The 25057-nt window shown below is 57.3% G+C and overlaps 4 protein-coding genes across 7 annotated transcripts in view; 1 reads left to right on the top strand and 3 right to left on the bottom strand.

Annotated features, from left to right (window-relative positions):
- Window positions 1-314: 314 nt before the first annotated feature.
- ISCU (iron-sulfur cluster assembly enzyme) lies at window positions 315-2795 on the top strand. Of its 2 annotated transcripts, none has more exons than XM_080374156.1 (5): window positions 315-594; window positions 687-800; window positions 1053-1163; window positions 1775-1853; window positions 2131-2191. In XM_080374156.1, exons 1-5 carry the CDS (start codon window positions 511-513, stop codon window positions 2157-2159), a joined length of 417 nt encoding a protein of 138 aa, XP_080230282.1. In that variant the 5' UTR covers window positions 315-510; the 3' UTR covers window positions 2160-2191. The 2 variants fall into 2 exon arrangements, with proteins under 2 accessions (XP_080230282.1, XP_080230281.1); XM_080374155.1 differs by lacking the exon at window positions 2131-2191 and adding an exon at window positions 2243-2795 and having other exon boundaries at window positions 355-594.
- Window positions 2796-4443: 1648 nt separating this feature from the next.
- On the bottom strand, window positions 4444-10428 carry TMEM119 (transmembrane protein 119). Its single transcript, XM_080373843.1, has 3 exons — window positions 10354-10428; window positions 7908-8118; window positions 4444-5994 (listed from the first exon to the last, which is right to left on the bottom strand). The coding sequence occupies exons 1-3, from the start codon at window positions 10411-10413 to the stop codon at window positions 5219-5221; spliced, it is 1047 nt and encodes a 348-aa protein (XP_080229969.1). The 5' UTR covers window positions 10414-10428; the 3' UTR covers window positions 4444-5218.
- Window positions 10429-11858: 1430 nt separating this feature from the next.
- Window positions 11859-14745, bottom strand: SELPLG (selectin P ligand). The gene is made up of 2 exons (XM_080373815.1): window positions 14099-14745; window positions 11859-13279 (listed from the first exon to the last, which is right to left on the bottom strand). Exons 1-2 carry the CDS (start codon window positions 14145-14147, stop codon window positions 12087-12089), a joined length of 1242 nt encoding a protein of 413 aa, XP_080229941.1. The 5' UTR covers window positions 14148-14745; the 3' UTR covers window positions 11859-12086.
- A 3299-nt stretch (window positions 14746-18044) lies between these two features.
- Window positions 18045-25057, bottom strand: part of CORO1C (coronin 1C) — a 58727-nt gene continuing 51714 nt past the window's right edge. For all 3 annotated transcript variants that reach the window (XM_080373444.1, XM_080373446.1, XM_080373447.1), the window contains 7 exons: window positions 23572-23753; window positions 22871-22990; window positions 22158-22262; window positions 20840-20985; window positions 19598-19655; window positions 19261-19506; window positions 18045-18569 (listed from right to left, as the gene is read on the bottom strand). In XM_080373444.1, the coding sequence (XP_080229570.1) occupies window positions 18450-18569; window positions 19261-19506; window positions 19598-19655; window positions 20840-20985; window positions 22158-22262; window positions 22871-22990; window positions 23572-23753 (977 nt within the window). In that variant the 3' untranslated portion in view covers window positions 18045-18449. The remainder of the gene's footprint in view (window positions 18570-19260; window positions 19507-19597; window positions 19656-20839; window positions 20986-22157; window positions 22263-22870; window positions 22991-23571; window positions 23754-25057) is intronic.

Below are 25057 nucleotides of genomic sequence, written 5' to 3'. Positions count from 1 at the left end.
CCGCCGGCCGGCGGGGCTGGCCCCTCGGCGCCTGTCCCGCCGCCGCGTACTGCCGCCCGGCGAGCACGGCGAGGAGAGGGGCGAACGGCCTCCCGCAGCACCCCGCGCTGCGCTGCGCACCGAGGCCGCGCTGCGGTGGGCGCCGCCGGCGCTAGCCCCCTTCTCTTATCATCTGCGGCTCAGGCAGCGCCGCGGGCAGCCCGGAGCCAGGCCCTCGGGGGGCCTCTGAGGAGGTCCGGGGCGTGCGCGGCGCCGCTCGCCCGCCATATTGAGTGTGGCTGCCGCGGCCCGCACGTGCGCCGCGCGTCGCGATAAAAACCGTGTCGCGATTGGAAACGGCGTTGAGCGATGCTTTCAGCGACAGCAGTACGAGGCTTATTTTGCAGGCAGCCCTCAGCCCCTCGGGTAGCGCTCGGCGCCGGCCCTGAGGCAGCGCGGGGCCGTGGCCGGCCCCGCCCGAGGGTATAAAAAGGCGGCACGAGGCCGCCCCCACCCGGCGGGAGGCTCAAGATGGCGGCGCTGAGGGCGGTGGGGGCGGCGCTGCTACGGCCTGGGCGCGGGGAGGCGGCGGCCAGGCTGGGCTACCACAAGAAGGTGAGGGGCTGTGGGGAGGTGGAGGGGGACGAGGACGAGGAGGGTGGCTGGGGATACCCGTGGTGGCTGGTGGTGACGCGGTGTCCTCGCAGGTGGTGGATCACTACGAGAACCCGCGCAATGTCGGCTCCCTCGACCGCAATGCCAAGAACGTGGGCACCGGCCTGGTGGGCGCCCCGGCCTGCGGCGATGTCATGAAGCTGCAGGTGACCTTGGGGACCCGCAGGCACGGGGGAGGGGGGGTCACTAGCGGCTGCTGCGAGGCCCAACCCCCCTTCTTTCCCCTCAGGGATGCAGTGCGGCCTTCCCTCTTCACGCTCTCTGCACCCTAAAATGTCCCCTGGGGCCTGGGCAGGGCCTGTCCCGCTCCCCGGGGCCCCTCCTGGCCCTGACAAGGTGGCTCTGGGGTGGCTGGCACAGCCGAGCCAGCCCCTGAGGTGCCACTGATGCTCTCACAGGTGGAAGTGGATGAGAACGGGAGGATCATCGATGCCCGCTTCAAAACCTTTGGTTGCGGGTCAGCCATTGCGTCAAGTTCACTGGCAACAGAGTGGGTCAAAGGGAAAACGGTAAGGGTGCCCACTGGAATCGGAGGTGATGCCATGGAATGCCTTCAAAGCTTTAAACATGCCCGTGTTGTCTGTTGGGATCACGTAGGAAACACTGTCTTAGGAATCCCAGGACTGACTTTGTGCACTGCAGTACAGTAGCTTAGAAAGCAGCCCTGTTAGTGGCCTGACCTCTAGGGCGATAGCTGCCTTTTCCAAGAATCTCCATTAATCTGCAGGGAAGTATTTCGTGTCTTAAGCAGCAAGCAAACTATGCTGATTGCATATTCTGGAAGAAAGTTTAATTATGGAGCGTCTTTAGATCATTTAGATCTTTCTTTCTGTAGACAAGTAATGCATTTCTGTATTACGGTAGTAGATAAGCACATTTAGGGCAGCCCAGCTGGTAGCACTCACTCTGTGACACCAGTATGTGGTGTCGCAGCTCATTCCTACCACCGCTCAATCTGAGAAGTTCCTTAATTCCAGCATCCTTTGCTGCCCCTGGCAGTTGAGATGTTCTTCTGTGTGGATTCTGTTGGCTCTGGAGCATGAAAGCACTCTTAACAAATGCCTTTGTAGCCTGTGTTGTACCTCACATGACCGGTGACCACACACTACCTGTGTTTCAGGTTGATGAAGCATTGAAAATCAAGAATACTGATATTGCTAAAGAACTCTGCCTTCCTCCAGTCAAACTGCACTGCTCAAGTAAGTAAAGGGCCAAACGGTGAAAGTTCAAATATAAACTTGTACTTGAGAGGAAGACTTCTGGGAACAGCGCAGGTGCTTCTGAATGTTGTTTTCCAAATAAAGTTTCTGCACAAGGAACAGCTAAGGTTGGCCCATAAGAGAAGCGTGCTTATATTCAGATTTCAGGGGGGCAGGTGGGGGATGTTAAGAGTTTTCAGATCCCTTTCATCTTTTGGACCTCATAGCTCAGCAGGCTTGTAATAAAGTGTTCAGATTCTGACATTCTTTTTCTAAGGTGCTGACCAGTGCTACCTGCAATGGTGATGACTACTAGCTGCCCTTGTTTTTACGGCATCTTTTGTTCTAAAGGATTTTTGTCATCTTTGAAATACTTGTTTTGTTTGTAGTGTTGGCTGAAGATGCAATCAAGGCTGCATTGGCTGATTACAAGTTGAAGCAGGATCCAAACAAAGAAGAGTCAGAGAAGAAAGCAAACAATGCCTAAACTGACTGTAAAGCTTGTCCTCATTCCACTTAAATTTGCGGTGCAATTATTCTAGCTGTTAGTAGGATCCTGCGCACTACTAAATGAAGCTGTAAGATACGCACAACTTACGCACAACATGTCACTGCTCGTGTGTGTACAGCCACTGTCGTTGTGCTTACACAACTGGGATGTGGGTATTTCAGCAGCCTGTGCCCTGTCACGACTGTGAAATGTAAAAGTGAAGAAGGCTGCTTAGCTGCAGAGAACACGGTGGCTTCTTTCTGGAGAGAAAATCCTGATGTTCCGGTACTGGAAGGGCTGCACTTTTTTGGAGGATGTATAGTTTTGCCTAATATTCTACAGAATTTAGTGGGAAATGTTGCCTTGGTCTTAACGTTTATGTAAGAACTACAGATCCGTCTGTGTATCAATGCAGTATACAAATGTGGGGCAGTGTGTCTGCCTGCAGACTACCGCTGTGTCGGAGTTTCATTTCACAATCTGTGTGAGCTCCTCCTTTCCAGGGTGCCAGGGCAATTCTGCTGGCAGTAGAGGGCAAGTGGGCACTGGGTGCCATCGCCCCAGGAAGTACAGACCAGTGCTAGCAGGGCTGGCTTCTGCTCGAATCCCTTCAGGGCTATTTGCTTTATTATTATTTTTCTTTTTTTAAGCTCCCATTACAGGAGCAATCTTAATTCTGGAGCATCTTCTTTAAGAATTCAACCTTTGACCTAAGTGCTTTGTTAAGGAGAGTAAATGTGCCCTTGGGCTTGAGCCCAGGAGAGGAAGGGTGTAGTGGGATGTAGGGCTGAGGAGGGGGAGCGAGCAGGGGTGGTTCCCTGCCCTCTGGAGATGCCTCCGCATCCCAAGGGCTGCAGTTCAGCTGAGATTTGCCAGAGGAGCGGGTTGTGGGGAGAGCATGGCTGATGTTTGCCTCGAGGATTTGCACGCCGAGCGTGTGAGCTGGCTCCCCAGGAGCTGGGGGCACACTGGTGTGTGGAAGGTCAGCGTGGTGTGGTATCTGGCATGGCTTACCTGCTGTGCTGCAGGCCACCGTGCTCTCCTCTGCCTTTTGGTGGCTGCTTTTTTCCCAGGGAGTATTCCCATAAATTTCAAAAACAAACAGAAAACACACTTGCAAACTTTGCCTCCTCTGAAGACTTGAAACCACACGAGAAACCTTACTTGCTTTTTTTCATACCTAGGGTGTTTTAAAAACCATTTAAAAAGAAGTGGCTATTCTTAATACATCTGTCCACAATATTTTTTTAATTTTTTTTTTTTAAATGCAGAGCAGGCCACGTGTTGCTGCTGTGGTTTGTCACTCACATGTGAGACTGCTCTTGCGGTACCTCAGCTGGGCACCACCCCATGCGCCGGATGCTGTCCCTTGGCATGGCCCCATCTCCTGCTGCCCTCCTGCAGCGAGGAATGTGCCTTGCTCCTTGGGAGCAGTCCTGTGGTTTCCCCAGTTAAAAAAAAAAAAAAAAAAAAAAAATCAGGGAAATTCCAGCCAGCCATGTCTGCTTTGAAGCAGAATCAGCTCATGGTGCTTGTGAAAGCCCCACAACAAACTGCAAGAGGGAGATAAAAACTGGCACGCTCTTCCAAAGGGGAAGGGTGTCCTGATGCAGGGACCCGGGGACACATCCTGCCTGCCCTGTGGCTGGGACAAAATGCAGGGTTATGGGGATGCACGGATGTAGCGATGCAGGGATACCGGGATGTGTTGCTTTTGAGGTAGAAAAGCCTCTTTTTACTTGCCTGCCACCCCTGCTGGGTGCAGCTGCGTCCTTGTGCTGGGGTGTGCGGCAGCACCGCAGTCCCCCCGCCCTCGCCTGTGGGGTGCAAGATAAAAATTTCCCAGAAATGGTTTGTCACGTGCAGATTTTGTGCGTGTTAAGCACATTCTCCAGCTCCCAGGGTTTCACCCACACAGATAGCCTTCACCCCGAAGCATGGCCAGGCTGGCTGCCAGCTGCTCTCGGGGGGCACCCGTGGGCCCCGTGGGGCTGGAGCTGAAACCTGGTGTGATGCAGGGAGGGCTCTGAAGGAGCAAACAGACATGGGGGGTTGTGCTTGGGCCACCCAGTGAGCTGCAGAAACACACAGGAGAGGAAATCTGCGTAGGAAATGTCTTTATTAATAGTTGAAGGGGTTAAGAAAATAAGGCAAAAGTCCAGCTGGGCTCTTGGCTGCCCTTGGGTCACAGCTTTGGGGTAAAAAAAAAATGAAAGAGTGGGTCCTTGCCACTAAACCCTTCTCCTTTCTCCCCTTATCTGGGCAAGGATGGCCAAGGTCATCCCGACCTCAGTGGCCACAACAGTTGGCAAGGCCAGCCCATGGTGCCCGAGGCCACAGCGGGCCCCTGCCCTGCTCACTGCAGAGGGGGGGCAGCTGCTGAGACCCCCCCAGCCGTGGTCCCACGCCTACCCAGAGGGATGCAGCTCCCATCCAGGTGCCCGGAATGGACCAGGATGCTGCTAATTAGTCAAATAACATTTAGAAGAAAGCTGGTGGAGGGCGAAGGCTACCTGGCGCAGCACCGGGGGAGGGGACAGAGCGGGAGCTGGGGACGGGGGTCTGCACACACCCAATGTCTGGGGGTAGGAAAAGCCCCTTGGGCAGCAGGAGCGATAGGGCTGCTGGTGTTCCAGCCCTGCAGAAAAATTCCATCTGCTAAAAAACCCCTTGGCTTTGCCACAGCGTCTCGCCGGTGCAAGGGTCAGTGGGCCCCGGTGTGGGGTGGGGGAGCAGGGGGGAGTGGGGGGCTTCATCGGGGCTTCCTTGAGCCGCCACGTACGTATGGAGCAACAAACCACCAGGTCCATCGCGTGTCTGTGGGGTGTCCCCGGGCCGGCAGCTCCTCAGGCTCGCCTGGGACCGGGTCCCTGCCCTAGATGCCAGGGGGGGCCGGGGGGCCATCCTGGGATGTGTTGGGGGTCCCCTCGCCCCCTGCTCCTGTGGCGCTCACTGCTTCCTCAGCACCTGCATTTTGGGGAGGGGGCTTGGCCGGTTGCTCATCACCCAACTTTTTGCTTCCTTCCTCGTCTTCCTCGGCGGGGGGGCTCTGCTCCCCCTGGGCCCCGTTGGCCAGCGGCGCCTTGTGGGGGGATCTGAGGTTCTGGGCAGCGGCGAGGATGTCTGCCTGCAGCTGCCGGTTGCAGTCGAGCGGCTCCTCGGTGCCAGGGTTGGGGGCTTTCTCAGGCACCTCGCTGAAATCCCGGGGCCCCCCCACTTTGTCCTGCTGGTCCACGTACTTCTTCTTGGGGAAAGAAGAGGGGTAGTAGGCGGATGCCTTGTGCTTCTGCCGGACGATGACGGCGGCACAGATGATGAAGAGGAGGACGAAGGCCAGCGAGCCCACCACCACCACCAGCAGCATGTACTCCTTGAAGAAGTCCACCAGCCCATCCAGCACGCTGCCTGGTGCTGAGCTGTTGGTGACTGTGGTCCCCACCGCGTCCCCCACCGTCGGGCCGGTCCCGGGTGTCACATGGTGGATGGGTGGCACAGCTGATACCTCCTCACCATCCCCACTGCCCCCACCATCGGGCAACACCACGGTGCGCCGGGGGGCTGCCGAGCGTGCCGGGGCTGCCACCAGCAGCAGCAGCCATGCGACCATCGCCAGCAGCGCTGCCATCGCCCTCCGGGCTTGTGCACGACGGCCTGTGGGATGCAGAGGGGAGGGCAAAACATTAACACCCCGATGGAGTGAGACCCCCCCCCCCAAACCCCGGCGCAAGCACAGCCACGCGATGCGCCCACCCTGAGCCCTGCGCATGGCTCTGGCGCAGCGGGACAAGCCGCCGACAGTTAGCTCAGGCGCTTGCTTATTCACACAGCTGAATTTCCTTAAGAAAAGCAAAATGCAGCTCTGGTTTCCTCGCCCCCGACGCTGAGCAAGGGTCTGTGTTTGTTTTGCAATGGCGCGCTGCAAAAATAGATGGAAACCAGCTGAACTCAATTGCTCAAGCCTGGGGGACGCTGTGTGCACGGCGAGGGGACCGGGGCTGCTGCCAACAGCCGGCTTCAGACAACGGTTATTTGGCTGATTAGAAAATTCCTGAAAAAATTGAGGTTTCCAGTGGAAACTTTGACACAGGCGACGCTGCCAAGGGGCCAGCCCCCAGCGCGAGTGGCATTTCCCAACCTCTCATCCCAGCACAGACCATTACAAATGATTCCCAGCTTAAATGTGGCTAAAAATAGGTTGGCGGCAGGATTTCACCCCGGTGCTGCTGCAGCGGCTGAGCGGTGCCACCACGGGGTGCGTGGGACCCCCCAGAGCCTTTGCCAAAGGACAGCCCTGGAGCCGGGGTGCAGGGCTCAGGGGTCCCGGCTGTCCGAGCATCCCCGGGGAAGGGGGAAGGCCAGTGCCATCCCCTCACCCCGCCTCACTCCTCTGTGCTGGATGGGGCTGGATCTGCCCACACCGGCCCCCGCAGCCCGTGGTGCATTGTCGGACATGAGACGAGCGTTTCCCATCCCTGCACATGGTCCGAAGCCCCCGGCCAGGCTCTGCACCCCCACGGGGTTGGGGAGCGGGCTGCGGCCATCCCCACCGCGTCGCGTCGCGTTCCCAGGGGACAGCAGCGCCTTTCGGCTGCGTCGTGCCACGTAACGCCATCGAGCCGTTCCCAGAGCTCACCCCCTCTGCTCGGCCCCGCGGGAAGGTCTCAAAAACCAGCTCCCCGGCTCTGTTGGTGGAGACCCCCCAGGGCAATTCCCCCAACCTCAAGCCCCCCAAATCCCAACCCGCCTCCCATTTCCCTCCCCCCAAATAAACCCAGCCCAGCAGCGCTGCAAACCGGGAGGGACTCCAGCAGCAGGACTTGGCTTTCAGGCTCCTTCCCAGCTGCAAAAATCTGGTTTGTATTAAACCAGAGCAAACAAACGGCGGCAGAGGCAGGAGGTGCCCCCAGACCACCGACCCTCCCGACTCACCGCAGGCATCGCTGCTGCCATGGGCTCTTGGCTCACTGCAGTAATGGCAGCACTGCCAGGACAAGGGGATTTGGGGGGCTGGGATGAGCCCCTTCCTTCTCCCTCTCCACCACCTTCGCCATGGGGAGGGGCAGGGAGAGGGGTCCAGGGGAAGGTGAAGGCATTCATTTGCCGTTAGCAAGCGGAGCTGATGAGCAGCCACAGCCACAGAAGTGCTGACCGAAGCCCAAATCAGTGCCAAGAGCAGGGCCTGTTGCCCTGGCCATCACCAGACCTCCCTTCCCAACCCCATCCCATCCCATCCCATCCCATCCATCCCATTCCCATCCCCATCCCATCCTCACCCACCCCCATCCCCACAGTATGTCCCTGGCTCCGGCTCGGCCAGACACAAGCGAACCCCACTCCGCTCCCCTCCACCCCCCAAACATTCGGGAAATTCACGGTTTTGATGTTGTCCAGGTGCAGCATCCTCTGAACCGTGCCCAGGCACCTGGCAGGCTCCATCCCGTGTCCCACCGTAGGGACCATGCCCAGCCCTCCCCGCAGCACCCTGGCCATGGGGCAGCCTGCACCCCGCTCAGGAGCCACCCTGAAACTGGGGAGCAGTCTGGCACTGCCAGTGGGATCCTCACCTTGCCCACAGCCGCCGCGTCGGCAGGAGGGAGCAGGGAGGACAAGGTCTGTCCCGCACAACTCGCCTCCTCGTGCCCCTTTCTGCTTGCCTGCTGGGATGGAGCCTCCTCCTTCTCCTTCTTCTCCTCCTCCTCCTCCTTCTCCTCCTCCTTCTCCTTCTCCTCCTCCTGCGCCGCAGCCCGGGACCAGCTTGTTCTCATTAGGGCCGGGCTGGGGAGGGAGCGCAGGAGGCCAGTGAGGGGCAGGCGCCCCCCAGCCCCCTCCCAGCCAAAACCCAGCTGCAGGCTGGGGGGGCTTCCCAGCCTCTTGCCCTGCCAGCAAAGTGGGGAGCCCTGGTGCCCCCTGTCATTCTGGCCCCATTCTGGAAGGGGCCTCTTTTTGGGCTGCAAGTAGGAAAGGGGGTCACACGGGGGGGTTGTTGCGGGGGTGTTCTTATCCATGAGGGCGGAGGTAAAACCCCATCCCCTGGCCATGTGGCTGAGCGCCATGGCAGGACAGTGGTACTGGCACCCCCAAAATGCTTCCCAGCAATGCCACGCCAGGAGCAAGCATCCACCCCACCCAGCTGCCTTTCACAGTGCTCCAGGACCCCTCATCGCCCCATTCCAGGGCCAGACCCTGCCCCGTGCCCAGCCCTGCAAGCCCAGCCCCTGCAGCCCTGCCTGGGCGCAGGCACAAGGTGGTGGGCACGGCCAGCGAGGCCACACAGCACCTGGGATCCCAGTGGGACAGTGAGGCTGTCGGGCTCAGTGCCCCAGCGTTATTGGGGGCTGGCAGCGTGGCACAGGAGCAAACAGGGCTTGGGACCCCCGCCTTCATTTCAGGAGAGCTTTTCCTAAATGCCCCAGCCTGGCAATGCCGTGGCACAGCCGCCCGTGCCGTGGGGTGCAGAAAACCACCCCTGTGGCTCCCCAGGCCAATGCAGCAGCAGCAGCCACACAGCTCCCCAGGGCAGGGTCTCCAGGCTGGGGGTCTGGGGTCATCACTTGGACCCCCCCGTCCCCGGCAGAGCTCTGCCCACCCCACCACAGTCCCCTCCGTCTGGGCTGAGGTTGCTCAAGAGGCTGCAGCCGGCAGCGGGTGACCTCATCCTCTTGCGATTTGCCTCTGCGCCTCCCTGGGGACCCTGCCAGATCCCCCCGCAAAAAAAAAACCAGCCCATCACCAGTACCCAGGGCCTGCGGCTGCTGCGGGGCTAGGGGTGAGGGTGCCTGTCCCCATCGCTGCTGGCACCGGAGGGGAACCGGCGCCATATGGGTTTCAACCGGCGTCGCCAAACGTAATCATGGCTCCCAGAAATAACGAGTCCGTCCATCTGTCTGCAGCTGGCGGCTCCACGCAGCTGCTGGGGTGGCTTTTCCCGGCCTTAAATGATCACTGCTGAAATCTTAGAGGGGAAGGGGGAAAGGCAAGGGGAGGCTGGGGGGTGCGAGGGCGGCCGCATTGCTGAGGCAAGCCGGCCTGGAGCAGCGCCAGCGGCATCCGGACTGGCTCCTGCAGCCCAGATGGGGACCGGGCTGCGATTCCTCCCCATGTGCCCAGCAATGCCGGCGTTGGGCTGAGCCTCCTCATCCAGGGTCCCCATCCCATCCTGCCCAGGGTCCCCATCCCTCCTCATCCAGGATCCCCACCCCTCCCTGCCCAGCATCCCCATCCCATCCTGCCCAGAGTCCCCACCCTTCCGCAGCCGTGGTCCCCACCATCCCCATCCAGGCTCCCTGTCCATGCCCTGGGCTCTCCCTGCGGCCGCAGGGGCACGGGGACAGGCAGCCCCCGGTGCCAGCACACACCGGCCATTACGATGCTGTTTTTGCCTGCGGCTGGGGAGGGCTCGGCCGCTGGGTGCTGGGCAGGGCACTGCCACCCCGGCCCCGCTTTGTAATTTGGGTCAGCTGGAACGTGGGGACCCGCAGGGCTCGGCTCCGCGGTGCAGCCGGCCGGCCGTAACCTGCAATTTGAGACATTTTGGCCTTGCTCTGCTTGTAATTTGCTTCACTGGGCTGCACTTTGCTGTGCCAGCGAAATACCCGTGGGGACTGATCCTGTGGAGCTGCACCACGGCGTGCACAGCACCGTGCACGGCACAGCATGGCGCACACCACTGTGCACAGCCCCACGCCACCCGCTGCCCCCTGCACCGCACGCTGCCCTCCTGCCGCACGGGCTGGGGCTGGCCGGGGCCGCGTGCCCGAGGGTCCTGCTGGGACCCCAGCTGGCTTCCTGCGGATTCCTCTGCCGTGAGCTGGGACATGGCAGCCCGACAGGACCCGCCGACGATGCCAAATAGGGCGATTCCCGGCTCCCGGCAGCCGGCTCCCGCTCCGGCGGTGGAGGAAAGTTTATCCTCGCTGGGCTCCTGGTCCAGAGGGGCAGGCACGGGGCTGGGAGCCATCCCTCCCACCTGCACCCACCCGCCTTCTCGGGTCCCACCAGCCTCATCCTCACCTGGAGCGGGGGCAGAGGCTGGATGAGCCGCTGCGGGGTGAAGCCGGATGATGAGGGCATACCTTTGCCTCCGAAAGAAAGTGGGGCTGGGGGTGACGGTGGCCCCTGTGGGTGGCGGTGGCCCCTGTGGGTGACAGTGGCCCCCATGGGCTCCCATTCCCCAGCCTGGCCCCAACAGCACATAAACCTTTGTGCCCATCACGGCTGAGCCATGAGCTCCTGCGGCTGCTTTTCAGCACGGCAGGGTGCTGGCACCCACACGCACGGGGACACAGAGCAGGGTGGCATCGCCAGGAAGCCCAAAACCCAGGTGTCCCATCTGGGGACCGGCCACCGCCACCGGCTGCGGAGCCCCTCGCCCACGCTGAGTCACCCATAAACATTTACATTTGCAGCAGGGAGTGGGGCCCCAGCGCTCGGCCCCAGATGGAAAATATCCGAAGCGCCGTGTGAATGTAAACAGGCGGCGGGGCCGGGGTGCAGGTGAGCTGCTGCGCTACCAACCCACCCACGGGGCGGCCACCCCCAGAGGTGGCTTTTGAGGCACCCAGGGTGCAGCTGGGGGATGGGGTGGCTCCAGCGCTTGTGCGCTGCAAACCTGGAGGGGGGGATGGGGCCGGGGGGATGGGGACTCCGAATCTGGCAGAGGAGGGGTGGGGATGGAGGGATGGGGACGCTGAGCCTGGCCACAGCCAGGACAGGGATGGAGGGACAGGGACCCTGGGACCAGCTGAGACAGCGATGGGGATGGAGACAGGGGGACGCTGAGCAGGGCAGGGACAGTCCCGGGATATTTCTGCTCCCTTGGGTGGCCCCTCCAGGGCCAGGCACAGGGAAGGGGTCGGGCTGGTGGCTTAAGGGACGACTGACACCAGTGCCCTGGGGGAGGTGGGACCTGGCAGCAAACCTGAGGCCTCTTCAGCCCCCCAGGTACAGGCAAGACAGTGGGACTGGGACCCTTGGTGACTGTGCATGGCTTTGCTCTCCCCATCCCTCCGGCCCCAGCCATGCAGGGACAACCTGGGCCAGCGACACCCCACGAGACTAAGAGCCTGTGACCACCACTTTCCCACCGGGGACAAGCCCTGGGTGCACCGGCAGCGCACAGGACCATCCTGACGGGTAGTGACAGTGCCGGCGGCGTCCCCTTGCCTCGCTGCAGGGCAGGAACACGTTACGCCACGAGCGCACCCATCCCTGTCCCTGTCCCCCGTCCCCCCCCCGCCATTTCCGCCGTGGCACCACCACCTTTTCCGCTCCCACACCATGGCACGAGGCTGAGCCCCACGTGGGGAGGGGGTCCCTGGGGCTGCGGGGGGGGGTTGTTTCTGCCCGGTGAGGGGTGTCTGTGGGTTTTGTTTCTGCTCCCACCCAGGGGCTGGGGCTGCTGCTGGGGAGGAAGGATGGAGAAGTGAAATTTTAGCAAGGGGATATGGGAAGGCAGGGAGAGGGGAGGGGGCTGGGGGGCTGGCGGGCACTGTCCCCACCAGAAAGAGACCACCACGTCCAGATAGCGCTTTAATGGGGTCGGCCGCAAGGGCTGAGCTCACCCTGGGGGAAAGCAGCTCCCCATCACGCCGGTCCAAGTGAAAACACCGACCCAAGGGGATGGGGGTCCCCTGCTCGTGGCTCCATGTGTGGCAGCGCCAGGGAGCGGGCACCATGGCCACAGCCCCGCGATGCTGCGGGATGCAGAACCAGTCCCTGCGGGATGCAGGACCAGTCCCCGCAGCTCAGGAGTGCTCTGGCAGGAAGCTGCTGAGAGTCAGGTTGTCACCGTCAGCCTCGGAGCTGCCATTGAGCAGCAGCTTCGGCCGCCGAGCTGGGCCGGCTTTGGGGCCGTTGGTGGCCACCTCGCCATCGGGCAGCAGGGAGGAGATGCAGATCATCTCGGTGCGGCTGAACCGGCGGTGTCCCGTCCGTGCCCGGCGCCAGAGCAAGGTGCCCAGCACCCCTGTGCACACCATGAAGGTGGCGGCCACCAGTGCCAGCAGCAGGATGGCCAGCAGGCACTTGCCCATCACCCTGCTGGGGTCCCAGGGGAGTGGCGCCGTGGTCCCCCGAGGCTGCGTGACCCCCGGGGCCAAACCAGTTGTCGCAGGGGGAGCTCCAGCTTTCCTGACTTTCTTGTAACCCGTGGTGGTGGGGTCGAGGGCTGGGGGGGTCACCGAGCTGCTGTCCGTGCCGTTGGCCACCATCTTCTCCTCACCAGGTGATGTGAGCCAGCTGGGGACAGTGGTGATGCTCTTTTGGGGTGCTGCCTGTGTGCTGGGCTCTGCTGGCTCGGAGCCCTGCAGCAGGTCGGGATCAGGGGAATCGGTCTCATCCTGCAGATCAGCTGTGGTGGGTGCTGTGAGTGCCTGCTGCAGGCTGGAGTTGGTGCTGGGTGCTGGTGGTGGTGTGGAGCCCAGCAGCAGGTCGGGATCAGGGGAATGGGTCTCATCCTGCGGATCGGCTGTGGTGGGTGCTGTGAGTGCCTGCTGCAGGCTGGCGTTGGTGCTGGGTGCTGGTGTGGAGCCCAGCAGCAGGTCGGGATCAGGGGAATCGGTCTCGTCCTGCGGATCGGCTGTGGTCGGCACCACGAGTGCCTGCTGCAGGCTGGCGTTGGTGCTGGGTGCTGGTGCTGGGGCAGAGCTCAGCAGCAGGTTGGGCTCAGGGGAATCACTCGTGTTGCTGCTGAGCATCGTGGAGGCATCGTGGCCGTGCCCTGGCGTGGTGGCGGTGGCGCTGGGCTGCTGCCCACCGTCGGCCCTCTTCCTGCGGGAGAGTGGCAGGGGCTCAGCCTGCGCCTGCCCGGCCGCCCCCCAGACCCACTGCACACCATGGTGCTGCCCCGGCTCTGGCGGTGGCATGGCCTCGCACACCCACAGGGTGCTCAGCACCAGCACCAGCATCACCGGCACGGCCTGGCCCGGTGCCATGGGACCTGCAAGGGCAACAAAGGGAGCAGAAGAAATTCAGGTGCTGGTCTCTGTGGGAGGATGCTGAGTTCTGTTGTTCAGGCTGGAAATGGCCCCAAGGAGGGATGGCGCTTGAGCAAAGCATCCTCCTCCCCTACTGGAGAGGGGACCTTGGGTTTAGCGGGGGGTCAGAGGATGTGACCACTGACCTCCTCCAGCCACGGCCAGCAAAGCCAAGCTGCCTGCACCTGCACCTGCTCAGCCCCGGCAGCGCCGCTTGAGAAGAAAGTTTTGAAAAGGAAGCTGAGTGTCTGGAAATGGGAAACGAGCCGCGATGGAGGCGGCTGTTGCAGGACAGGCAGTTGCAGGATGACTCCCCGGGCAGAAATGAAACCGTAGGGATGCTGCACACATTTTCATTGACTCCCCCCGGGGTGCCTGTCCTCCCCCTCTGCCAGCAGCAGCGGATGACACCGTGTGCCTGTGCATCTGTGCCGGAGTGGGAGGAGAGGCAAACCCACCCCAAACCCACCCCACCCCCACCCCGTTACATCTGTCAATCACCGATCCCCCCTCAGCAGCCCCTGTGGCTGGTCTCTGCAGCCCTGCACCCAACAGTATCCAAATACCCATCAATGCTCCCCCAGCACCGAGCATCCCTGGGAGGCTCCCACATCCCCGTGGCACCCACCCACCTCTGAAAAACCCCAGACACCAGCACTGCGCAGCACGCAGAACCCCCCAGGGACCCACGCTTGCCCCAAGGGGGACCCTGAGCATCCCCTTTGCACCCACAGCATCCCAGGGACCGATCCCCCACCGGACACCCTCCCGCCGGGGCTCACCTCTGCCGGGGGATGCTGCAGGACCCCGAGCTGCAGTGCTGGCAGGCATCACCAGCGAGGGTCCGGCTCGGGGGCTCGAGGGCAGCCCCAGGGCTGGGCAAATGCCGAAAGCCGAGGGGCGTCGTGGGCTGCCCTCCGCCTGTGCCTCCCGCCCGGGCGGGGAAGGAAAGGCGGGCGCGGAAGAGTGGCTGTGGTTTCAGAGAGCCTGGCGGGGGAAGGACGTCACGCCAAGAGTGGGGCCACCACGGGCTGGGGGCTGCGTGCCCCCACCACTGTGGCTGGCTGGGATGTGGGGTGTACCCCAAAAAGGGGCTTTCTGCCCCTTGCTGGTGTGCGCGGTGCTCCCTGGGAGCCCCCCAGCCGGCTCAGCCCCACCGGTGCCTCTGCCGAGCTGCGCGCTGGAGCTTGTGCCACCCCGAAAGCAGAAGTGACGGCAAACCTGGTGCCAGGGCTGCCAGCCCACCCCGGCATGCTGCGGGCACGGCTGGGGGGGCAGCTCACTGTGCCCCCAGAGGGCACGTGGAGGTACCCCAACACTGGGAAACAGCCTTCTCGTGCGAGGAAGAGGAGGGTGAGGGTCTGGCTCGATGTCTTTGCAGAGCCCTTGCACCAGGGTCCTTCTCTCTGCTCCGCCATCCCCAAGAGGGGCTCTCGGGGGCTGCGGGGGGCTGGGCACTGTCCCACCACGTGGCACAGGCACGTCGCCCCACTAACCGCAGCACAGGCGGGAGGTGCAGCCGCAGGAAGGATGCTGCAAGAGCACATCCGCAGCGAACGCCCTGCAGCTGCTGCTCAGGGCCATAAACAACCCCACCGCCTCCGCTGCCCCCACCCCGGGGGGACCCCGAAGCCCCAGTGCTGTGGGCTGAATGCACCCCATCCCTTCTGGAAAACTCCTGGCCACGGGGGCTGGAAGAGCATACTGGCTCCCGCCGGCCCCAGATCGCTTGTGGGAAAATACGCACAGAAAGTGGGGGTCAGGTCCATGGGAGTGGGGGGCAGTGGGATGAGCATCCCCTGGTATGGGTCCAGGGGGTGTGTGGGTGCCCAGGGAGCACTGCCGCTCCGAGAGAATCCCTGTCCTGTCCCCAGGCGTGGCCAGGCTGTGCCAGAGCTGGGGGGCACTGGAGGCAGCTGAAGGCGGTTGTGGAATGCAGCTCTTGGGGGGGGATGCTGGGGGGAGGCCCCAAACCTTGGTGGGAACTGAACGCTGATGTTTGCAGCCTGGGCCTGCTTTGCCGTTGCAGGTTTCCCTGCACCCTCAAAGCAGGTTTTGGCTGGGAAGGAGCAGAATGAGCTCCCCCCCCGGCTCCAGGGCAGCCCCCAGCCGGGGCTATTCCTGCCGGAGACCATGTCAACCCAGTCTCAGCCCTCACCAGCAAGTCTGTACCATCGAGTCCTGCACCCAGCCAAGCTCTTGGGTTCACCCACAGGGAAATCACCAGCAAGTCCATGCGCACCCACAAGGATGGGCCCCAGATCCCCTGGGACAGTGCTGGCTGGGGCAGAGGGGTCCCAGAGGACAGACCCTGCACAGTCACAGCCCCGCATCCTCTGGTTTCCTTCGCGGCTGTTAAGGGTAGTGCCATCATTTAATAACCTGGTTATGGCTAAAAGCCTAAAAGTGCACGTGCTACTGGGTAGTGGTGGGTGCAGGACACAGAGAGTCAAAGAAAAAGCAAACCAGAGGAAGTTTATAATCAATGACTTTTATCTTTTGAAAATGGAAGCAAATATTTGGACAGATACTATGGCCGCTCTATAAGAGCGCATCTTTCAGGACTTCGCTGGTTCTCTTCTGGGATATCACGGCTACAAAAAGCTTCAGGCACTGACTCCGGTTGAGCCTGGCTAGGCATCAGTTCATTTAAATAAAATACAGGCTATAAACTAAAAACCAGGGCGGCCTTTCCTCCACCCTCCTCGGACCATCTACCACGCACTGATCTCCTCTGGGCATTTCGATCCAGCATCTCAGAAAACTTATTTCCCTCCAATTAGAAAAAAACAAAAGGTCCCCAAGCACACAACCCTGAAGTCACACATACAAATCAACACAGAGATCACCATTTGGGGGAGCATTACGTTTGGTTTTGTTTTCCAAATAAAAAATAAAAATACACATCATCTCAGCCATTTACTGCAATACAACAACGTCACCAAACATTCAAATAACTTGGAGCGTCCAGACTGCGAATCCAGCATCAGTGGTCATGGACACTGCTGCGCTCACTGCTTAAAACAAAGAAAACCCACTTTTCTGAAGCTTTCATGCTATGCAGTTATAACACATCCTCTGTCTCTTCACGACTCATCCTCGTGCCTCTCCAGCTACGTCACCTGGCCGTCCCAATAGCGCGGCTTCACCTTCACACACACAAGATATCCCTCCAGAACAGAGAATCCTTAATCTGTAAGTTCTGAACATGCAAACACTGGAAAAAATGGAGAATTTGAGGATTTCTAGCTAACCTAAGGAAAAAAAAAATAAAATTCACTTTAGCCTGGACAAAGGGACACGTCCCCCCGCTGCCGGGGATGCCCTGGGTGGGGGGAGGCTGCTCTGGTGCGGCGGCTCCCAAGCACACAAACGTGCACGCACATCGGGGATGCAGTGAGCTGCTCCAGGGATGGTCCCAGCTGGGACAGGCATCGTGGCTCCTCAGCCAATAGCCCTCGGACACCCGATCGTCTTTGCCCACCTTTGGATTTGACACAGGTTGCCAACATCTCCCCAGCACTGCAGGGATGGGCAGTGCCAACCCAGCCTGGCACAGCATGCTGGGGGGGGGGACGGGACACACGGGTCCTGTTGGTGCCCCAGGGGCGCAGCCTGTTAGCAGGGACCCATCCCTGCCCCAGGCAGCCCCCCTCGTGGCAGAGACCCCACTGAGCAGAGGTTTGCTGAGCTGAGGCATCCAAGCGATACCACAAGGAGCTCACAAGCTCGGCGTGCTCACACACTTTCTCCCCTGAGGATCCCAAGCAGTTCTCCAAACTGGGATCAAAACCACCCTTCCCCAGTCCCTTCCAATCCAAAGGGCTGGGAGTGCAGGGGGGCTGGGTTTGGAGGTCACTCATCTGATCCGGGAACAAATAACTTCCTGCAAAGTTTTACGGCATGGTGGGGTGGTGAGGCAGGAATGATGGAGAGGAAAAGAAACATTCTGAAAAAATAAGAGAGGCATTTTGTTTTCGGAGACCCATCGTGCTGAAGTCACCTAGCTAGTGCTAAAGCTGCTTTGGAAGCAAGAGTCTAAATTTCTGACATCAGCATTAATGTGAGGGGCCAGAGAATTGCAAGCTGGCAGATTTCAAAAGCTTCTTAAAAGTCAACGAGCCAGAGCACGGTGGTGCAGCTCTAGCGCGAAACAAGTATTTACAGCAACGCATCCAGCTGAAACAGACCCCATGGAGAACCTGGTGGCTGTGGATGTCCCATGGCACAGCTTAAACCCTGTACTCCGCGGATAAATGTAAAGGTATTTCCTGCAGGAAAGTAACTTCTGCCTCAAAAGAAAACAAAAAAACCCTCGGCAAGTAAAACATGTGCTTTTGGACATGGCTAGAGGAATCCACGGGGGTATTTTAAAAGGGCAGCATGATGCTAGTTGAAAAGGTCTGTAGAGTGTAAAAAGGAGAAGAGGCATTTTGTGTGATGAATCACCTCCTTCACAACTACGGGTTTTTTTTTGTAAACTGTCAGACAATGGTGGTTAGGGAAGCAGGAAAGGCAGCTTGTAGGATCTCTGAGGGGTCTCAGCAGCAGCCTTGGCCACACTGCAAAGGAAACCGATCTCATTGTTCAAAATTGAAGATTTATACAAAATAGCTTCAGTTTTGTTCTCTAAACAGTATAAACACCCACCATGCGCACACACACACCTGCACACACACGCAGTGCTGTCCCTTTAAATTTAAAACACAAATACTGCAAAGTGGCAAATAAGAAAAATAAAAAGCAACTTTTTTTTTTTTTTGGCAACTTTAAAAAATGGTTAAGAACAATGTGGCATTGGTCCCTAAATCTAGAAAAAGATATTTGGGCACAACATTGAAAGTCAGAATGGATTTGTTTTCAAGAATTCGTAACATCTGGAAAAAAAAAAAAAGACTGTAAAAGTAGCACTTATTCTTTTTGACTTGTTTGACACAGTCACATAAATTCATTAAAACATCAGGAAAAAAAAATCTTTCACTAAAAAGCTTGGCTTTTAATCATCGGCTCTCGTTGACGTGAATTTAGGAGAACAGGAAAGCTCGTACTGGAATGCTGCACGCTGCTGCTTGCTGAACTGGGGGAACTGGAATGTGCCTGGGCTGGCGGCAGGGCCAGCACCGCTCGCCCCGCTCAGTCCGCGATCTTTGCCATCTGCTGCTCCAGCTTGGAAATGCGCTCGTCTTGGTTGGTGATCGTGTCTTTTATAGATTTCAGCTCTTTCAAAATCTCATCCAATTTGGCTTCGTTTTGCTGGAAGACAAGACAAGACACGGATTCGTTAGGAGGGTCAGTGGGGCACGCGCTGCAGACGGGAGGTTTCAAAGCCAGGGGCTCCTCCGAAGGGGATTCGTGGGAGCCGCAGCTGTGCCGGGGTGCGCAGGCAAGCGGGGTGAGTGCGTAACACGCGCCTGGCACAGTCACTGCGGCAGCTGCGATGCTCAGGGCACAGAGCAGCGTTTCCAGTGGCGAGGACACGCTGAACCAGTATCTAAGTGTTTAAGGACCTACTCGATTGACAGCTGTCACTTCCACATCTCCCCATATTGCTACAGCTTGTGTTAGCTACAGCCCCCAATTTCAGACTTGTACAACCTCCTCCTGGACCTGCACCGTCTGAGGTTTGTTTGTCCCACTGCCTGTCCTGGGTTTTACAGAAAAAAAAGAGATGCACAGAAGCTGTCCCAGGTAGGTGGATGGCTGGAACAACAAGGCAAGCTTTTCTTTGTGTCACAATTCCCAATCATCTTCCACAGCTACAGAAACCTTGCCTGGAACACCACAACTCAAGTGCCATCTCAACTTCAGGTGACCCACTGGACACCCAAGTCCAGGGGTACTTGAGTCATACATGCTTGAGCTTTGGCATCCCTGTTTCTGAAGATGCAGCACCCCAGTATTCATGTCTCAGGCCACCATCCCCAAGTTTGTGGGTTTTACTCACAGAGTTTGAGGCATCAGCTGCTTTCTTTGGAGCATTTATGAGATCACTTTTCTTGTTTGCGGCAGGCTTGTTGTCCAGTATGTTCTTCTTGACCACCTTGAGATCCCTGTTCTTGCCTGGAATGTACCCATGCTTCAGGGAGATGAGAAGGGGATCGGCATTCTTCCCTTCAAACCACTCCTCTGCTTCCAGAGCTGCTTCTGGGCCAGCTGTGTCAGGGTACAGGTCGTCCTGGAAGAGGTCCGACTGCAAGCCAGAAGACACAAATTGGTCAAGTGCTTTGGGGCTGGAAAGCACAAGCTGGCTTCAAACCACATAACCAGGAGGCAGGGCTCACCTTTCGAGGAACCGTCATGATGATGGGCTCACATTTCCTCTCGTGAAGCTTGAAGAACCTTTCGAAGAAAAAGAACAGCTGCGAGTTAGATGGGAGGACCCCAAAACACCGTGCAAAGGAGACCTCGCACCAGGAGACAGGCGATGGGAAAGGAGCCACCCCAGGGAGTCACAGCCGGGCTGTGCTAGGACTTGCAGGAACCTGCAAGGGCTGGAGAAAACCACCTGGGCGCACGCGGAGCTCCCCTCTTAGGTACTGGGTGACTTCAGAGGGTCGCATTTTGGCCAGGAGGGACTGTCAGCGAGGCATGGTCCACTGCTCAGACCAACAAGGCAAGCCCCACAGCGGTGAGCTACAGGTACACGCCAGCCAGGCTTCTGCTGTCCACTCACACGTGCCACCACACTCTGGTCACCCCTCGCAGTCCTGCCACACACTCCAACATCCCCAGCCTGGCCACTGCTGCTGAAATATCCACGTGCTTCAGGTAAGTGCAGGCTCTGCTCCCTTTCAGGGGCTCCTGCTTTCATTAATCATCAAAGGAGCATCCAAAAATGTCAGGGGCCACATCCAGCATGTCCCTTACCAGCGGTGTGCCGGGAGCCACTGCAGTGACACAAACCTGCCTTCCTGCTTTCTTCCTTTCTCATGTTTCCTGAATTGCACCTGCACTCTGGCCACTGCACTGCTGCTTCAACGACTCTCTCTGAATTCCTGAAACTCGCTTCCAACCCGCTTGCTGTGTGCAAGCTGGAGGCTGCTATCGGACCCAGGCACCAAAAGTTTATCATCAATATCTTGACAGCATAGGCTGTAACCGACCAGATGCCAAGTTTTCTGCAGACAAGGTATTCTGCTAGATATCACTCGTTCATTTGTAACAGGCTGCCTAACTCCCGGCATATTTTGAGATTATATCATGCTATGCCCAGCACAAGCATCACTTCGCGTCACAAGTCCCAACAAAGACTGCAGAAGCAATAGTGTGGCAGAGGGGTCTTTCCAAAGCAGGCTCCTACCCTCAGCGGTGCTCCATTTGTGAGCAGGGAGCACGCAGAAGGGTTTTACAGAGGGCTCCCAGCCCTTCCCCGCCCCGCCACACTCCTCCTCCACCTGCAGAAAGCTGGCCGACGCGCGCTGTAGGAACGTGGCTTGCACCGGCCGGGTGCAGCAGCGGGACTTCTCATTTCTGAACGACTGAGCACACGACGACCCCACTACCCTGACAGCCTCTCTCCTTACCTGGCAATCTCACACTTGTTCACATCAAGGCCCCTCTTTGGCATGAACCCCATGCCCCTCTGCGGCTCTTTGCTGCTAAAGGTGTTGAGGTAGTGAACATAGGGGGATTCGTCCGTGATCTCAAAGTAGCGAATGCTGCTGTCACCCTGCAAGAAATGAAAGAGGGACCACTCCAGAGGCTTAAACTCCCCGTGCCCACATGCCTGCTTCCCGCTAGGCAGCCATCAGTATCACCTGACAGCTTTTCCTTCCAGGAATGGCACCAGAGAGTGATCCACAGTTTAGAGCTTTTGGTTTTTTTGCAGGCTAAAACTTTTCCTATTTACCAGCCTGATGTGTCTCACCTCAGGCTGCTCACAGCAGCCGCTATCAGACAGCGCGCTGCTGTGTTCTCGCTATCCGTACAGCCTCAGCAGGAGCGTAAAACACATCCCTGCCGTAACCCAAGCACGTCAGCTGAACGGTTTCTCAGCAGTTAAGTGCTGTTCTTCAAAATACTGGGGTACAGCGACCTGGAGCTCAGGCTTCCAAGATTGGGGGTGTCAACTTCCACACCTCCTCTTGTGACAAAGCTCAACTGTCTGCCACAGGCAGGCAGAAAAGCTACAAACCAGTTTCTCTTTGATTCCAGGCTGTTCAACTACACTAGCATTTCTGAAACAGCAGAAGAGGCAGCAGATATAAAACAAGTATTTCTCATTAGCTGTTTACAAAGGTGGGATTCTTGAACGTACTTGTAAGGATCCTCCTTTGCAATTACTCGTTCATCTTGACTTTGGCTCCTATTTGTAGGAAGTCCAAAGCTGTGGCATGAGAAGTGGGCACTTTAGAGCACTTAATGCCTAAAACCTGCTTTCAGAAAGAGCATGTGATTCCAGTTTTCTGTTACTTAACCCCAAGAAATTACAGTGGGTGTCGCTACAGCCTCCATCATCTTCAAGTACAAGGAGGCTAACGGCTGAAATGTACCTTCCTCCCACACTAACGAACAATTGTGCTGGTCAACACCAACAAGAGGTGTTTTGATGATGGTATCTGACTTACTGCATGAAGAGCAGCTTTGCCCAAGTAATTCCATCTCAAAGAAACACCCAGTAACATACCAGACCCTCACAGGCTCTCTAGGGTCCCGCAGTGAGGATCAAACCAATTTCAGAGCAGCCTGATTTGTCTGCAGCCCTGACCATCGCTGCAGTGCTCATTTTTTTGGTTCTACCCTTCTCAATCAAGACAACTTGGGCAACATTTCAGAGGCATCATTCATTCCACAAGAATCTCCCTCTAAACACACCCAGTCATGCCAAAAGCTTCTCTTTACCTTGCCACACAAGTAAATGATGTTGGTATCTGGATCGTAGAATGGCAGCAGGACCCCGTTGCTGGTGTCCATCTCATGAAGGGCTATCGGCTCCTCCATGTTTTTCTGGAAATCAAAAAATGCCAGGGATGTTAATGAGGAATGGAAAAGCTCGTGTTAACATAGGATCTAAATTATTAACGGTTCTTTGTAGCTAGTGAACACAGAGCGGTGCTTTCACCACCCTGAAGGATCTGTGCGTTACAATAACACATGCTGAATGAAATAACACAGAACAAAACAAAACAGGACCCAAGAAAATTCACCAAGGGGAAGATGTGACCTAGTCTAGACATCACTAGAGCAAGTGTCTCGTGCTAGCGTGCTAGGATCGCTGCCGTCTTGCGCTGCACATGTAACATAGAGAATGAATCGCCCTTCACAGAGCCGCCTGCTCTCTGTGTACGCTCTCTCAGGCCCTTCCAAGCACGCAGCTCCCAGCTCCATCGCTGCAGGGGCTGGTCCAAGAGAACTCACGTCCTTTACTGAGTGAACACCCAGCCTAACTAACGGCAATACCTTCCGGCCCAGCAAACCTGAGCAGCAGCAGGCAGCGGATGGAAGAGGGAATATGCCCAAGTATATGAACTGTGAATTTAGCGGGTGACTGCGGGTCTGGGCTAGTAACAAAATGGGCATTACAACAGCAAAGTAGTAACGAGACAGGAACATACTGGATTCCAAAGGGCAAGCTGCCGTTCGCTCATGCGGCTGAAGCCAGTTGTGAAGATGTTTCCATCGGCGAGGAAAATGGCTCGCATGGGCCGGGCTCCCTCGTGGGTTTTCTCTTTCTCCTGAAAGAGATTTACAGGTTAGCCTCTAGCAATGGACAGAGAAGCCCAGCTGGTGGTGGCTCCTCTTCTAGCCGCACAGAATCGCTGGCAGGACACACTGCTCCTCCACACATGCTGACTCCATGGAGCAACATCCAGCTACCCTGGCCTGACACTTGAGGGAAGAAAGCAATTACTAAACTACAAAAGGGTGGTCATTCCTGGCTCCTTCCAGCTTTGCCTATCAAGACTCTTGCAAGGTTGAAGGAAGACTTCTTTGCAAGCTACGACACATGTGTAGGCTGCTACATCTCCGCTTTGCATACACAGCTTCAGAACTGTAATTATACAAAAGGATTAGATGTGGAATTACACTCCTGCAGGTTTTAGAACTGAGCCCTAAAATTCGAGCTCAAACACTAATCCCGATAAACCCAGACAAATCCTTCAACCACTGCTATCTCTTCTGTAATTCTTTTCCTCACTTTGAAAAACACAAATGAACATGGTACATATGCTAAGCTAGAAGGTTCTTTATGTGCTCTTGTTAACCATCTGCTGGAGTGAGACCCAGTTGCTTTTTAATTATTGTGCAAACTTACAGCAACAATTTCTTGTTTCCTGGGGTCAATAACTCGAACTTTTTTGTCTTTCGAAGCTGTACAGATTAGGCTGCCATTGCGATTCCAGCTCACATTGTAAATCATATCCACGTGCATGTCATCCAGGTTTATGAGGGCTTCACCTGTTCCCACATTCCAGATGATGATTGCATTATCACAACCTAAAACAGAAAATAACAGCTAAAGTCACAACACCGGTGTACACAGAAAGAAGCCAGCAGCAGAGAACAAAGAATTAAACCTGCTGCAGCAGCTCCAAAGCCTCAGATGCTGTCTCTTAAACATGCTCCGTGCACCAGCATGCGCACAGAGCCCCATCCTCACCCAAAGACAGGCTCGGAGCAGGGACCAAGCAGCCAGGAAAGACACAAAACTCCTTCCTTGAAAGTGTCGAGCACCTTCTCAGAGGTGCTGTAGCTGTCCCAAACAAAGGCACTGCTCTCACAGATGGTCACCACCCCTGCCCACGAGCTGTCTGCACACATGCAACAGGCAGGAGGGACAGGAGAGGTCCCTGGCAGAGAAGAAGCTGAGGGGAAAAGCAGGAGGTACAGGTGCAGCTGAAGGTCGTCTGCAAAAGCGTCACGCCCTGGCCACTGCTACTGCAGATTTGTGCAGGAGCGCTTGGATCTTGGCTCAGCCGCAGGACTACAGAGCAAGAGATGCCAAGGGCAAAGAGGCAATGTTCTTACAACTCTATACGTGAGAACACTGGCTGGCAGCCAGTCATTGCCTTCTCAGGTCAGAGAGATTTGTGGCAGAAAGAGTAAAAGTGGCAAGGATGGAAAATAGGCAAGTGACAGCAAAAGAAACAGCAGAACAAAGAGAGAAAAGAATGGCAGGCAGCAAAAGCTGAGGTCAGCGGTTTTACAAGGACTACAACCATCAGGCGGGTGGTTTTATTGAGGCACCAGACAGCAAGAAGACAAGGAATAAAGCCTAAGATGAGACAACAGCAAAATAAAGAACAGGACTGGAGGACCAGGGAAGGGAAGCACAATGTGTAACTGAGCAAGTAATTTCTCCTAAGGCTCCAGAGGGGTGAAAACATGTAACAAGGCACAAGATAACAAGCACTCTGAATCCCCAGATGACATGAAAGACATCCAAAACCAGGTTTTGTCACCAGGAGGAACCCTGGAGACTCTAATGACCTGACAGCATCCCTCCTCTTCCATGTTTCTTAGGAGTAACCCTGGCCAGACTGCTTGGACACACACATCTTGGTCCTTGCAAGTACAACAGTCTGAGAAGGTACCTAAGAAAAATCACCGTCTCTTTTTGTAGGTTCTTACACTGAGTTTCATTACGTTAACTGCCACAAGGTCTGCAACTCCAAGCATTTTTGGAGAAACCAGACCGAACTGGTACCTCAGAAGGCATTTATATCAATAGAAAACACACAGCTCATCTAACAGCCCAGCTGAAAGGATTGGCTTATTTCACTGGGCTCCAACCTAAAGGT

The sequence above is a fragment of the Falco punctatus genome (assembly GCF_963210335.1).
Source record: "Falco punctatus genome assembly, chromosome: 1".
Classification (NCBI taxonomy): Eukaryota; Metazoa; Chordata; class Aves; order Falconiformes; family Falconidae; genus Falco; species Falco punctatus.
Note: the sequence above shows the minus strand (reverse complement) of the source record. Positions and strands in the feature narration are given on the sequence as shown.

Excerpts from the sequence above, each read along its gene's own strand:
- ISCU (XM_080374155.1), top strand. The coding sequence starts at position 511 with ATGGCGGCGCTGAGGGCGGTGGGGGCGGCGCTGCTACGGCCTGGGCGC. Across the intron at positions 801-1,052 it reads GCGATGTCATGAAGCTGCAG|GTGGAAGTGGATGAGAACGG; the intron begins GTGACCTTGGGG and ends ATGCTCTCACAG. Across the intron at positions 1,164-1,774 it reads AGTGGGTCAAAGGGAAAACG|GTTGATGAAGCATTGAAAAT; the intron begins GTAAGGGTGCCC and ends CCTGTGTTTCAG.
- TMEM119 (XM_080373843.1), bottom strand. The coding sequence starts at position 10,413 with ATGCCCTCATCATCCGGCTTCACCCCGCAGCGGCTCATCCAGCCTCTG. Across the intron at positions 8,119-10,353 it reads AGCCTCTGCCCCCGCTCCAG|CCCGGCCCTAATGAGAACAA; the intron begins GTGAGGATGAGG and ends CTCCCTCCCCAG. Across the intron at positions 5,995-7,907 it reads ACGCGGCGGCTGTGGGCAAG|GCCGTCGTGCACAAGCCCGG; the intron begins GTGAGGATCCCA and ends TGCATCCCACAG.
- SELPLG (XM_080373815.1), bottom strand. The coding sequence starts at position 14,147 with ATGCCTGCCAGCACTGCAGCTCGGGGTCCTGCAGCATCCCCCGGCAGA. Across the intron at positions 13,280-14,098 it reads TGCAGCATCCCCCGGCAGAG|GTCCCATGGCACCGGGCCAG; the intron begins GTGAGCCCCGGC and ends TTGCCCTTGCAG.